This window comes from Coregonus lavaretus (genome assembly GCF_964263955.1).
Source record: "Coregonus lavaretus genome assembly, chromosome: 9".
Classification (NCBI taxonomy): domain Eukaryota; kingdom Metazoa; phylum Chordata; class Actinopteri; order Salmoniformes; family Salmonidae; genus Coregonus; species Coregonus lavaretus.
Genome location: NC_139996.1, coordinates 21,363,456 through 21,376,228, shown reverse-complemented (window position 1 = coordinate 21,376,228; position 12,773 = coordinate 21,363,456). Strand labels below are relative to the sequence as shown.

The 12,773-nt window shown below is 39.8% G+C and overlaps 1 protein-coding gene across 1 annotated transcript in view; it reads left to right on the top strand.

The window, feature by feature from the left end:
• furinb (furin (paired basic amino acid cleaving enzyme) b) overlaps nucleotides 1-12,773 on the top strand; it is a gene marked incomplete at both ends in the record, with an annotated part of 170,843 nt that overhangs the window by 142,668 nt on the left and 15,402 nt on the right. The window contains one exon of the mRNA XM_084169444.1: nucleotides 6,633-6,733. Within this exon, the coding sequence (XP_084025570.1) occupies nucleotides 6,633-6,733 (101 nt within the window). The remainder of the gene's footprint in view (nucleotides 1-6,632; nucleotides 6,734-12,773) is intronic.

Here is a 12,773-nt window from a genome sequence, read left to right as displayed (position 1 = left end):
CCAAAATATAACTTTTTGGTAAAAACTCAACTCATCGTGTTTGGAGGACAAAGAATGCTGAGTTGCATCCAAAGAACACCATACCTACTGTGAAGCATGGGGGTGGAAACATCATGCTTTGGGGCTGTTTTTCTGCAAAGGGACCAGGACGACTGATCCGTGTAAAGGAAAGAATGAATGGGGCCATGTATCGTGAGATTTTGAGTGAAAATCTCCTTCCATCAGCAAGGGCATTGAAGATGAAACGTGGCTGGGTCTTTCAGCATGACAATGATCCCAAACACACCGCCCGGGCAACGAAGGAGTTGCTTCGTAAGAAGCATTTCAAGGTCCTGGAGTGGCCTAGCTAGTCTCCAGATCTCAACCCCATAGAAAATCTTTGGAGGGAGTTGAAAGTCCGTGTTGCCCAGCGACAGCCCCAAAACATCACTACTCTAGAGGAGATCTGCATGGAGGAATGGGCCAAAATACCAGCAACAGTGTGTGAAAACCTTGTGAAGACTTACAGAAAACGTTTGACCTGTGTCATTGCCAACAAAGGGTATATAACAAAGTATTGAGAAACTTTTGTTATTGACCAAATACTTATTTTCCACCATAATTTGCAAATAAATTCATAAAAAGTCCTACAATGTGATTTTCTGGATTTTTTTTCCTCATTTTGTCTGTCATAGTTGACGTGTACCTATGATGAAAATTACAGGCCTCTCTCATCTTTTTAAGTGGGAGAACATGCACAATTGGTGGCTGACTAAATACTTTTTTTCCCCACTGTATTTAGCAGATGTTATTGCGGATGTAGCGAAATGCTTATGGAAACACAACATCACTATCAGCAAAGATGATTGGAGATATGGACTATCCTGCTAGCATACAATCACTGCTCTGCCTGTCCCGTCCTTTCCACCCGCCTCGCTCTGCTTTCTCCGCCCACCGGCTTCTGGTGAGTTTTTAGCTTAATTGTGACTAATATACTGACCAACAGTCCAAGAAACACCATACTTCCTCTAAGCTGTTTGTCAATATAGGGACCACAACTAACATAAACACTCCTGCAACTCAACGCTTTCTCCGCTTTCCTCCCAAACACACCAGAAGGCTGCTGCAGGTGAACAAACATACACCTCTCAGTCTGGCTGTGTCACTGTGTCACTCTGAGGTGATTAACTCTGCCTCTGACAAGTGGCACAACACTCTAGACTACACCTCTGCTCTGCCCCCCTTTTTCTCCTCTCTTCCAACCTTTTCATCCCTCCTAGGCCTACCTGGTCTCAAAGCATTTCATATTATTCTGTACGTAAATCCGGGAAACTCCATTTAGTATGATATGTTACGTTTCGTATGGTTACGTAAGACAGATGGTTACTTAAGCTTAAGGCAAAAATGAAAGTAGGGTGGTTGGGAGGGTGTATAAAGCAAACGTCTAGCAACCATGGTTGGTCGGGGTGGACAGGTGGGTGTATAAAGCGAACATCTAGCGAAACGTGATGTTCGAATCTCATCACGCATAACTTTAGCGTTACTACTTTTTAGCTACTTTGCAACAACTATTTTTTCTTCATATGTTTCAATTTTTTGTTTTTATTTTATGTTTTTGTTGTTTTTTACTAACCCATCCCCCCCTCTTCGGAGGACACATCTTTTTTGTTTTTTAGAGCTTTTCTGCTACATATACATACATTTAACACATACATTTTACATACACAGTATACATACATGGTACTTTTATATACAGCAATCACATAACAATAATACATTACTGAACATCAGCTCTTTAATCCCATCCCTCAGCCCCTCTCAGCCCATCCCACCTATCAACATAGTTTTGTTTCCATGTGCCATATATTTTTCAATTGTGCTGTGATGTTTTACATACATTTTGAACCTTTCTAATCGTATAGTATCCACAGATTGTGAGCTAAAGATGAAAACCTTTCCTACGAGTATTATTATATTATTTATTGACTGACTATGGCTTTCCAAATCCCCCAACACTACTATTTGTAAGGTTAATTTTAAGTGAATGTTGTGATTTTTTTTTAACCATTCCTGAACCTGTGACCAGAAACAAGCTACATAGGGGCAATACCAGAATAAATGATCTAGTGATTCTGTCTCTTCGCAGCAAAATCTACAGAGCTGAGATTGTTGTATGCCCCATATATATATAGCATTCTGTTGGTGGCAAGAATTTTGTATAATAATTTAAAGTGAAAAACTCAAGTGTTGAATCAAGTGTTGTTTTTTGTACCAGTTCATAAACCATGTGCCATGGAATCGGTACATCGAAAATCTCTTCCCATTTATTTTGCAACCTGTATGGCGCAGCTGTTAACATTTTTGTCCTAAAATTAAACTGGAATATTTTTATATTTATGCCAATTCTTTTCAGCCAATTTGTATCTTCATATATGGCAGACAAGTTCCCTACCTTCTCCCTCTTCCACTTGCCTCGTCCATTTTTGTGGTAATGCTGCAATCAGTTGGTTATAAGTTTGGATTGAGCAGACATTCCCATATATTTCCGATAGCTGCATACGTGACAAAACTATTTTTGAACTTTCTGTTCATAATTTTATTAATAAATCTAATAACATTTTCACACAAAAAATCCATAAAGAATGTTTTTTTATTAATCAGTATATTTGAGTTTAACCATAATATTTGTTGTAATATTTGTTCTATCTTTTCTGGAGGATAAAACTGAAATTGTAACCAGCTTTGTATGGCTTGTTTAAGAAAGGGCGATACTTTAAACAACATTTCATTTTCAATTAGTCGGAAATGAGAAGTTGTCATCTGTATAAAGGCAAAAAGGCCAGTTTTGAACAAAGGATGAGCCTTTTTTAATAATCTACTGTAGAACCATTTTGGGTTTAAGTATAACTTATATATGAGTGAAGCTTTTAGTGAGAGGTTTAAAGCTTTAATATTTAATCATTTTAGTCCCCCAAACTCATATTCATTATATAAATGGGCACGTTTAATTTTGTCTGGCTTAGCATTCCAAATAAAATGAAATATTTTTTGCTTATGATTTTTTTTAAAGAGTTGTCTGGAGTAGGCAGCGCCATTAGTAAGTAAGTAAACTGTGATAGGACCAAAGAGTTAATCAATGTATTTACCTCTTCATGGTTGCAGAATCTTATCTATTTTTGCAAACTTTCTATTAAAATTGATTGTGGTAAGTTAATTTATATTTTTTTAAATATGAAGACCAAGTATGTCTACTTCATCATCCGCCCATTTTATTGGTAAACTACAAGGTAGTGTAAACACTGTCTTTTAACGATCCAATACGTAAAATGGTACACTTGTCATAAATAGGTTTTAGTCCAGAGAGGCTAGAAAAGTTATCAAATCTTCAATGAGACTGTGCAGGGATCCAGATTGTGGACTTAAGAGAACTTGAGTCATTGTCATACATTGACACTTTTGTTTTTACCACCTGGATTTCTAACCCCTTGATCTTGTTGGATCTAATTTTAATAGCTAGCATTTCAATGTTTTACTCCTCTTAAATGCTCAATACTTTCTGAGAAGTAACCATTATTTACTATTTTACACCTGGGGTTGCTGTACATAACTTTAACCAATTGTATAAGAGATTCACCAAAATGAAAGGAATCCAGGCATTTATAAATAAATTCTAGACTTACTTTATCAAACGCCTTTTCAAAATCTGCTATGAAGTCCAGGCCTGGTATCTTTGATGTTTCAACTACTTAGCATGTTAGCTAACCCTTCCCCTAACCTTAATCCTTTTAGCTAACCCTTCACCTAACCCTAACCTTAACCCTTTTAGCTAACCTTAACCCTAACCCTTTGACCTAACTCGTAATTCAACTCCTAAAGCTATAATTCATAACATATCATATGTTTTGCAAATTCGTAACATATAATACGAATTGTAATATATCATACGAAATGGGTGATGGACATCCACAAATTAATACATACCATACGAAACGTAACACAGAATACTAAATGGAGTGTTTCAGATTTACGTACAGAATAATACGAAATGCTCTGAGACCAGATTGCCTAGGCCAGGGGTGTCAAACTCATTTTAGCTCAGGGGCCACATGGAGGAAAATCTATTCCCAAGTGGGCCGGACCGGAAAAATCATGGTATATATAACTTAAAAACAACAACTTCAGATTGTTTTCTTTGTTTTAATACGATCAACATACAACATAAAGCTGGAGCCTGAGGACAGTGTGTCCAAAATAGTACAAGCACAACATCACTATTAATCATAAAACACGTCAAGTTTATTTGAAAATTCTAAAGAAAAAGAACACACAAACACACAATGCCTCAGTGATTAACAGAACTGTTTCACAGATCACAGAACTATATCAGGGTGTCATTTCTCAGGCAGAAATGTAGATAAAAAGAATGAAATCCTGTTCCCCAAACAAGTGCAAGAACCACAGAGTCAAGAATAGGTTAAATATACAAATAAAATAAAAACAATTAAAAACAATAGCACATCAACATAAAAACATATAAACATAAAGCTGGAGCCTGATGACAGTGTCCAAAAGCACAACATCACTATTAATCATAAAACACCTCAAGTTATTTGAAAGTTCTGAGGACAAAGAACACACAAACACACAATGCCTCAGTGATTAACAGAACTGTTTCACAGATCACAGAACTATATCAGGGTGTCATTTCTCAGGCAGAAATGTAGATAAAAATAATGAAATCCTGTTCCCCAAACAAGTGCAAGAACCACAGAGTCAAGAATAGGTTAAATATACAAATAAAATAAAATCAATTAAAAACAATAGCACATCAACATAAAAACATAAACATAAATCTGAAAGCGTTGCTCAAACTCCCGTAACAGTCCCGTTATTTTATATTTGAACCGCTTCATGTCTGCCACATGTTGGGTCGCGCACACATTTTTCAGACAGGGGAAGTGAGCTGCATCACCACCGGCAAGTTGCGTCTCCCACAATGACAGCTTCAACTTGAAAGAACGTATGCTGTCATAATACTGCGTGACAACTTTGTTGCGCCCTTGCAGCTGTTTGTTCAAGTTATTCAGGTGCTCTGTAACATCCACCATAAATGCAAGGTCCTGCATCCATTCTGCGGAATGAAATTCTAACACTGGTTTGCCCTTTTCTTCCATGAACTGTTCAATTTCTTCTCGTAAATCAAAGAAACGCCTCAGCACAGCACCTCGGCTTAACCATCTTACCTCAGTGTGGTATGGCAGGCCATAGATGTGGTCTTTCTCTCTGAGAAGGCTGTCAAACTGACGGTGATTCAGGCTTCTGGATCGGATGAAATTAACAGTTTGGATGACCACCTTCATGACGTTATCCATCTTTAATGACTTGCAACACAAAGCCTCCTGGTGCAAAATACAGTGAAAAGTCAAAAAATCACGTCCTCCATTTGCAGATTGCACTTTCTCTCTGAACTTTGTCACAACGCCTGCTTTTTTCCCGATCATTGAGGGCGCACCATCTGTAGCCAGGCTGACAGCGCGGGACCAGTCCACTCCGACCCTGTCCAGCGCGCCGACGAGTGCGGTAAAAATATCAGCTGCTGTCGTTGTATCTGTCATCGGCACCAACTCCACGAACTCCTCGGTGACGGTCAATGTGTCATCAACTCCGCGGATGAAAATGGCCAGTTGTGCAACATCTGTAATGTCCGTGCTTTCATCAATTGCAACCGAAAACGCAATAAATGACTTTACTTTTTGCTTCAACTGGCTGTCCAAATCCACTGAAAGATCGGAAATCCTGTCTGCAACTGTGTTTCTTGTCAGGCTGATATTTGCAAAAGCCTGCCGCTTTTCAGGGCACACAATCTCCGCTGCCTTCATCATGCATGTTTTTACAAATTCACCCTCACTAAATGGTTTTGAAGCCACTGCGATTTCATTAGCAATGAGGTAGCTAGCTTTCACTGCAGCGTCACTGATGTCTCGGCTGTGAGTAAACACAGACTGCTGTTTCTTCAGACCCGCCAACAGTTCATTCACCTTCTCTCATCTCCGCTGTCCTTGAAAGTTGTCATATTTGTCGGCATGAAGACTCACATAGTGGCGACGAAGGTTATATTCTTTCAGCACTGCAAAATGCTCTGAACACACCAAACATACAGCTTTCCCATTCAATTCCGTGAATAAATAGGATGACCATTTTTCTTGGAACACTCTGTACTCTGCGTCCACTTTTCTCTTTTTTGACAGAGACATATTGGGGCAATGAGGGTGCCAAAGCACAAAATGTTAAAAGTAGAAGCCGTAATAAATATCGCGGGCAAAACAAAGTAGCTCATTGGCTGCACGTGCTTGACCTACTTGCTCTGCCCCGGTATAAACAGTTTGCTTGCTTAACACAATTGATATTGCGCCATCCAGTGGACGCAATTGGAACAGCAGTTTATTTTATTGAAAAATTGCAGCGCATTTTTATACTTTACAAAAAAAAAATAAAAAAAAAATTATTTACTTGAGATCCACATACTCAAACTTCTTTTGCATAGATAAATAATGCATTTACATAAGTTGTTCCACTTGCATGCAAATCAGCTAGTTTCTGTAGGATCTCTAATGACTGATGTTGTTTCCTCTCATCTCTCTCTCTTCTCCTAGGTGACTACAGACCTGAGACAGAAGTGTACAGACTCCCACACGGGGACGTCAGCCTCAGCCCCACTCGCTGCTGGGATCATCGCTCTGGCTTTGGAGGCCAAGTGAGTTATCTCTGTTACACTCTAATATCTCTGTTAACCTGCCAACTCTCACACTAGAATATCTATGTTAAACTGTCATCTCTCTCTCTACAACATCTCTGTTCAACTCATCTCTCAATAGAATATAGTCTCTCAATAGTATAAGACAACAGACCTGAAAAGAGTAGTGTGTGGTGGAAGGTGAGACTGGCATGGCCAGCCAGTGATCAGCTCTGTAGACTAAACTCTTTTTTTTAAAGTGCTAAGTACAACCATATAGGGTTCTTCAGTTTGTCCCCATAGGGAACCCTTTTTGGTGCTATTTAGAATCCTTTGCAGAGGGTAGAATCTAGAGCCCAACCGATATGGGATTACTGAGTCCGATTCCGATACCGATTTGAGGTAGGCAAAAGTCACAGATTACCAATATATCTGCCTATATATGTTATTTTTTTGAGGTGGAATGAAAAACTGATCTTTTTTCACAAATTGTGTGCCAAAGGATTAACAGATACTCTACTCTAAATGACGAATTTTTTAATAAATATGAAAATTATTTAAGAACATTTTATTTGTGGTTTACATGATAACCACCAAAAAGCATCTATATCCTCTATAAATACAAACGTAAATACAAAACACTTGTCCAGTTTACATTTTAGTCATTTAGCAGACGCTCTTATCCAGAGCGACTTACAGTTAGTGAGTGCATACATTTCTTTCATACTGGCCCCCTGTGGGAATCGAACCCACAACCCTGGCGTTGCAAGCGCCATGCTCTACCAACTGAGCTACACGGGGCCAACCTTATTAGGTTTGTAAAGATGTATCTATCTATGGCAGTGGATAAGAATGCAGTAGTGTTTGTGCTGAAGCACCACAAGCACACTAATAAACAAGAGGGGCTGAATTAATTAAACTTTGTCTCAAAGTAAATGTGACTGACCGGCTCGATTCGGTCTTATGTAGCAAAATTTGAAATTGTGATTCAGAGCTAGAAAATGGTATATCATACACTACAGTTGCGGAACAATGGGAAAGTAATTCTGCTTTGAAAGTTGATAAACTTGGATCCTCACTTTTGAGAAAATGGCCTTTGAATGTTTTGGTACCTACTGGAGAGCTCTTCTTTGTCTACACCCATTCAGCATCGTTCCACCCTCTTAAGCTTTAGCCCCACCCATCTCTTTAAGGTTTGATCCCAGCGTTCTGTCCTAACAACAGCAGTCAAGCAACCAAGCTAACTGGCTAATGTTGGCTAGCTTACTAGCTACTTCAAGACACAAATGAGAGAACAGCTCACTGACCATTTTACTCTCCCTAGCAGAGCTGGTTAGGCTGTTTTTATGTTATCCAGAGCGTTGGTGACTGCAACTGTGCTGCTGGCAGCAATTTACGCTTTTTTTGGCAACGTTTACTGACACCGGCCATATTCAACAGGTGTTGAGCATTCGTAAATCCGTCAGTTATTCTGCGCTCTGGCACACTCAGACGAGAGAGCTCTGAAATAAGACATGTAGCTAGCTAGCTAACTGAACAATGAACCATAATCACAACTCAAGACGTTACTATCCTGCATGAATCTGCAGGTAGCTAACCAACCAGGTTCAATGTTAGCTAGCTAACATTAGGCTATAACTAGCAAAGAAAATGGCTATGAGATACGAATAATGTTACTACACAGATCATATACGTAATGTTAGCTAGCTCGCCAGCCAGCTAACGTTAGCTAACTAGCTAACAGTACACTTTAACTTGAAATGAAAACGACTTTCTGTCAAAATTAGAAACGTGTAATATCTGAAAATGTAGCTAGCTAGACTATCTTACCCGTATCCATGGAATGGACGCTTCTCCCTGTCACGGATGCCATGGTTGCCCTTACTTAGTTTGAAGATGTAATCCGGAGACAGGTGTTTTCTCCAGCTCCTTAGCTATCATACTCGAATTCCACTGATTTCAAAACACGGTCCTCCAGAAAGTGGAGAGCAACACTTATGCAGTTCTACTAAGCAATATATATATTTTTAATGCCCTGTTAGACAGGATTACCTTCACATACTGACCAGCTCAAATAGACAGAAGCAGGCTACATGGCAGACCAATTCGAACTAATCTCTCGGCATGTCCAGCCCACTCATTATCTCAGCCAATCATGGCTAGCGGGAAGGTTGCTATCTTTTTCTTTGGCTAAACCAACTAGGCTCGTAATTGAACAATTGTATTCATATTTACAGATGGCATACAAGTTTGTTATTAAGGCACATGAAAGGTCACATGTTCCAGAAGGCATTTCTGCCAAAAAACGCATTTTGATTTTTTAAAAAAGTTTACGTTCAAATGGCTCTCCTGTGAAGTTGTGACGCACGACTTACGCCTAGTTTCCTGAAACGAGTCACAAATCTGAAACTACACTGTTCACAAGTTCACAAACTTTGCAGTGAAATGCAGTAACATGCAGTTCGTAATGTCACCACTTGATGTCAATATTTGTATTGAGTATGTTCACTACAGTGCTTTACAACAGTCAAAGGTCATGTAAGGAAACACTTTATGGCAACCTTGCAATCAGAGGGGTCATCACTAGTTACCACAGCCACAAAGTCAGAAGGCCCATCGACTTCAACAATCAGATGAGGGAGTGTGATGACACGTATGCTGGCTTGCGGTTCGTAGAAAACGACCAATCAGATGAGGGAGTGTGATGATGTGTATGCGGGAGACGAGAGACATGCATTTATTTTATGTAGTGATCATCAATGATTTGGTTATTTATTAGCTATAATAAAACGAACCATTCTAAATGCAAAGTGGTAATCGGATGTCTTATTCAAACTCAGCTTGCAAGCTTATCATGATGTTTGCCCTTACTCATAGTTACTTGTCTTAACCAAAAATAGGTTTACTCCAATAGCTGCATTGTTTTTTAAATGGCATGTAGACAAACAAATTGACACATCTTGAATTTATATTTATATTTTCAAAATCCACAATTTAAACATACAGCGTTTCACAGAAATTTCAATTTTTGAAATTGGCAGATTTTGGGCTAAGTTAAGATAACTTAAACCCTGTTACATTATTTGGCACTTAGGCACTTACTATAGTTGTTTATTTATTTAACTTAACATAGCCTTGCAGTCCACCAGTTTCCATCTCTGTACAAAGGCATGGTCTTCAAGCTATGGCAAAACATTGAATAATAATAATAATAATAGTAATTGATTGGCACTTTTCTAGACACTCAAAGCTCTTTAGAATGTAAGGGGGAACTCACCACCCTAACCCCACTTACATACTCAAAAAGAAAAAATATATATACAGTGGGGGAAAAAAGTATTTAGTCAGCCACCAATTGTGCAAGTTCTCCCACTTAAAAAGATGAGAGAGGCCTGTAATTTTCATCATAGGTACACGTCAACTATGACAGACAAAATGAGAATTTTTTTCTCCAGAAAATCACATTGTAGGATTTTTTTATGAATTTATTTGCAAATTATGGTGGAAAATAAGTATTTGGTCAATAACAAAAGTTTCTCAATACTTTGTTATATACCCTTTGTTGGCAATGACACAGGTCAAACGTTTTCTGTAAGTCTTCACAAGGTTTTCACACACTGTTGCTGCTATTTTGGCCCATTCCTCCATGCAGATCTCCTCTAGAGCAGTGATGTTTTGGGGCTGTCGCTGGGCAACACAGACTTTCAACTCCCTCCAAAGATTTTCTATGGGGTTGAGATCTGGAGACTGGCTAGGCCACTCCAGGACCTTGAAATGCTTCTTACGAAGCCACTCCTTCGTTGCCCGGGCGGTGTGTTTGGGATCATTGTCATGCTGAAAGACCCAGCCATGTTTCATCTTCAATGCCCTTGCTGATGGAAGGAGGTTTTCACTCAAAATCTCACGATACATGGCCCTATTCATTCTTTCCTTTACACGGATCAGTCGTCCTGGTCCCTTTGCAGAAAAACAGCCCCAAAGCATGATGTTTCCACCCCCATGCTTCACAGTAGGTATGGTGTTCTTTGGATGCAACTCAGCATTCTTTGTCCTCCAAACACGACGAGTTGAGTTTTTACCAAAAAGTTATATTTTGGTTTCATCTGACCATATGACATTCTCCCAATCCTCTTCTGGATCATCCAAATGCACTCTAGCAAACTTCAGACGGGCCTGGACATGTACTGGCTTAAGCAGGGGGACACGTCTGGCACTGCAGGATTTGAGTCCCTGGCGGCGTAGTGTGTTACTGATGGTAGGCTTTGTTACTTTGGTCCCAGCTCTCTGCAGGTCATTCACTAGGTCCCCCCGTGTGGTTCTGGGATTTTTCTTGTGATCATTTTGACCCCACGGGGTGAGATCTTGCGTGGAGCCCCAGATCGAGGGAGATTATCAATGGTCTTGTATGTCTTCCATTTCCTAATAATTGCTCCCACAGTTGATTTCTTCAAACCAAGCTGCTTACCTATTGCAGATTCAGTCTTCCCAGCCTGGTGCAGGTCTACAATTTTGTTTCTGGTGTCCTTTGACAGCTCTTTGGTCTTGGCCATAGTGGAGTTTGGAGTGTGACTGTTTGAGGTTGTGGACAGGTGTCTTTTATACTGATAACAAGTTCAAACAGGTGCCATTAATACAGGTAACGAGTGGAGGACAGAGGAGCCTCTTAATTAAGAAGTTACAGGTCTGTGAGAGCCAGAAATCTTGCTTGTTTGTAGGTGACCAAATACTTATTTTCCACCATAATTTGCAAATAAATTCATAAAAAATCCTACAATGTGATTTTCTGGATTTTTTTTCCTCAATTTGTCTGTCATAGTTGACGTGTACCTATGATGAAAATTACAGGCCTCTCTCATCTTTTTAAGTGGGAGAACTTGCACAATTGGTGGCTGACTAAATACTTTTTGGCCCATCCACTCCCCTCTATGGAGGACAAAAGTAACAGTTTTACATTTTAGTTTTCTACAAATATTTTGTCACATTAATCATACAGTTTAAAAATCCATTTAAATTACAGGTTGTAATGCAACAAAATAGGAAAAACGCCAAGGGGGATGAATACTTTTGCAAGGCACTGTAGGTTTTCATCAAGGATCTCTCTGTACTTTGTTCTGTTACTCTTTCCCTCGATCCTGACTATTCTCCAAGTCCCTGCCGCTGAAAAACATCCCCACAGCATGACCCTGCCACCACCAGGCTTCACCGTAGGGATAGTGCCAGGTTTCCTCCAGACGTGACACTTGTCATTTAGGCCAAAGAGTTCAATCTTGGTTTCATCAGACCAGAGAATCTTGTTTCTAATGGTCTGAGAGTCCTTTAGGTGCCTTTTGGCAAACTCCGAGCGAGCTGTCATGTGCCTTTTACTGAGGAGTGGCTTCCGTCTGGCCACTCTACCATAAAGGCCTGATTGGTGGAGTGCTGCAGAGATGGTTGTCCTTATGGAAGATTCTCCCATCTCCACAGAGGAACTCTGGAGCTCTTTCAGAGTGACCATCGTGTTCTTGGTCACCTCCCTGACCAAGGCCCTTCTCCCCCGATTGCTCAGTTTGGCCGGGCAGCCAGCTCTAGGAAGAGTCTTGGTGGTTCCAAACTTCCATTTAAGAATGATGGAGGCCACTGTGTTCTTGGGGACCTTCAATGCTGCCTCGACACAATCCTGTCTCGGAGCTCTACGGACAATTCCTTCGACCTCATGGCTTGGTTTTTGCTCTGACATGCACTGTCAACTGTGGGACCTTATATAGACAGGTGTGTGCTGTTCCAAATCATGTCCAATCAATTGAATTTACCACAGGTGGACTCCAATCGAGTTGTAGAAACATCTCAAGGAAGATCAATGGAAAGCTCAATTTCGAGTCGCATAGCAAAGGGTCTGAATACTTATTTTTATAAATTTGCTAACATTTCTAAAAACCAGTTTTCACTTTGACATTATGGGGTATTGTGTGTAGATTGATGAGGAAAAAATGTATTAAATCAATTTTAGAATAAGGCTGTAACATAACAAAATGTGGAAAGGGGTACCTATATACAGAGGGTACCGGTACAGAGTCAATGTGCG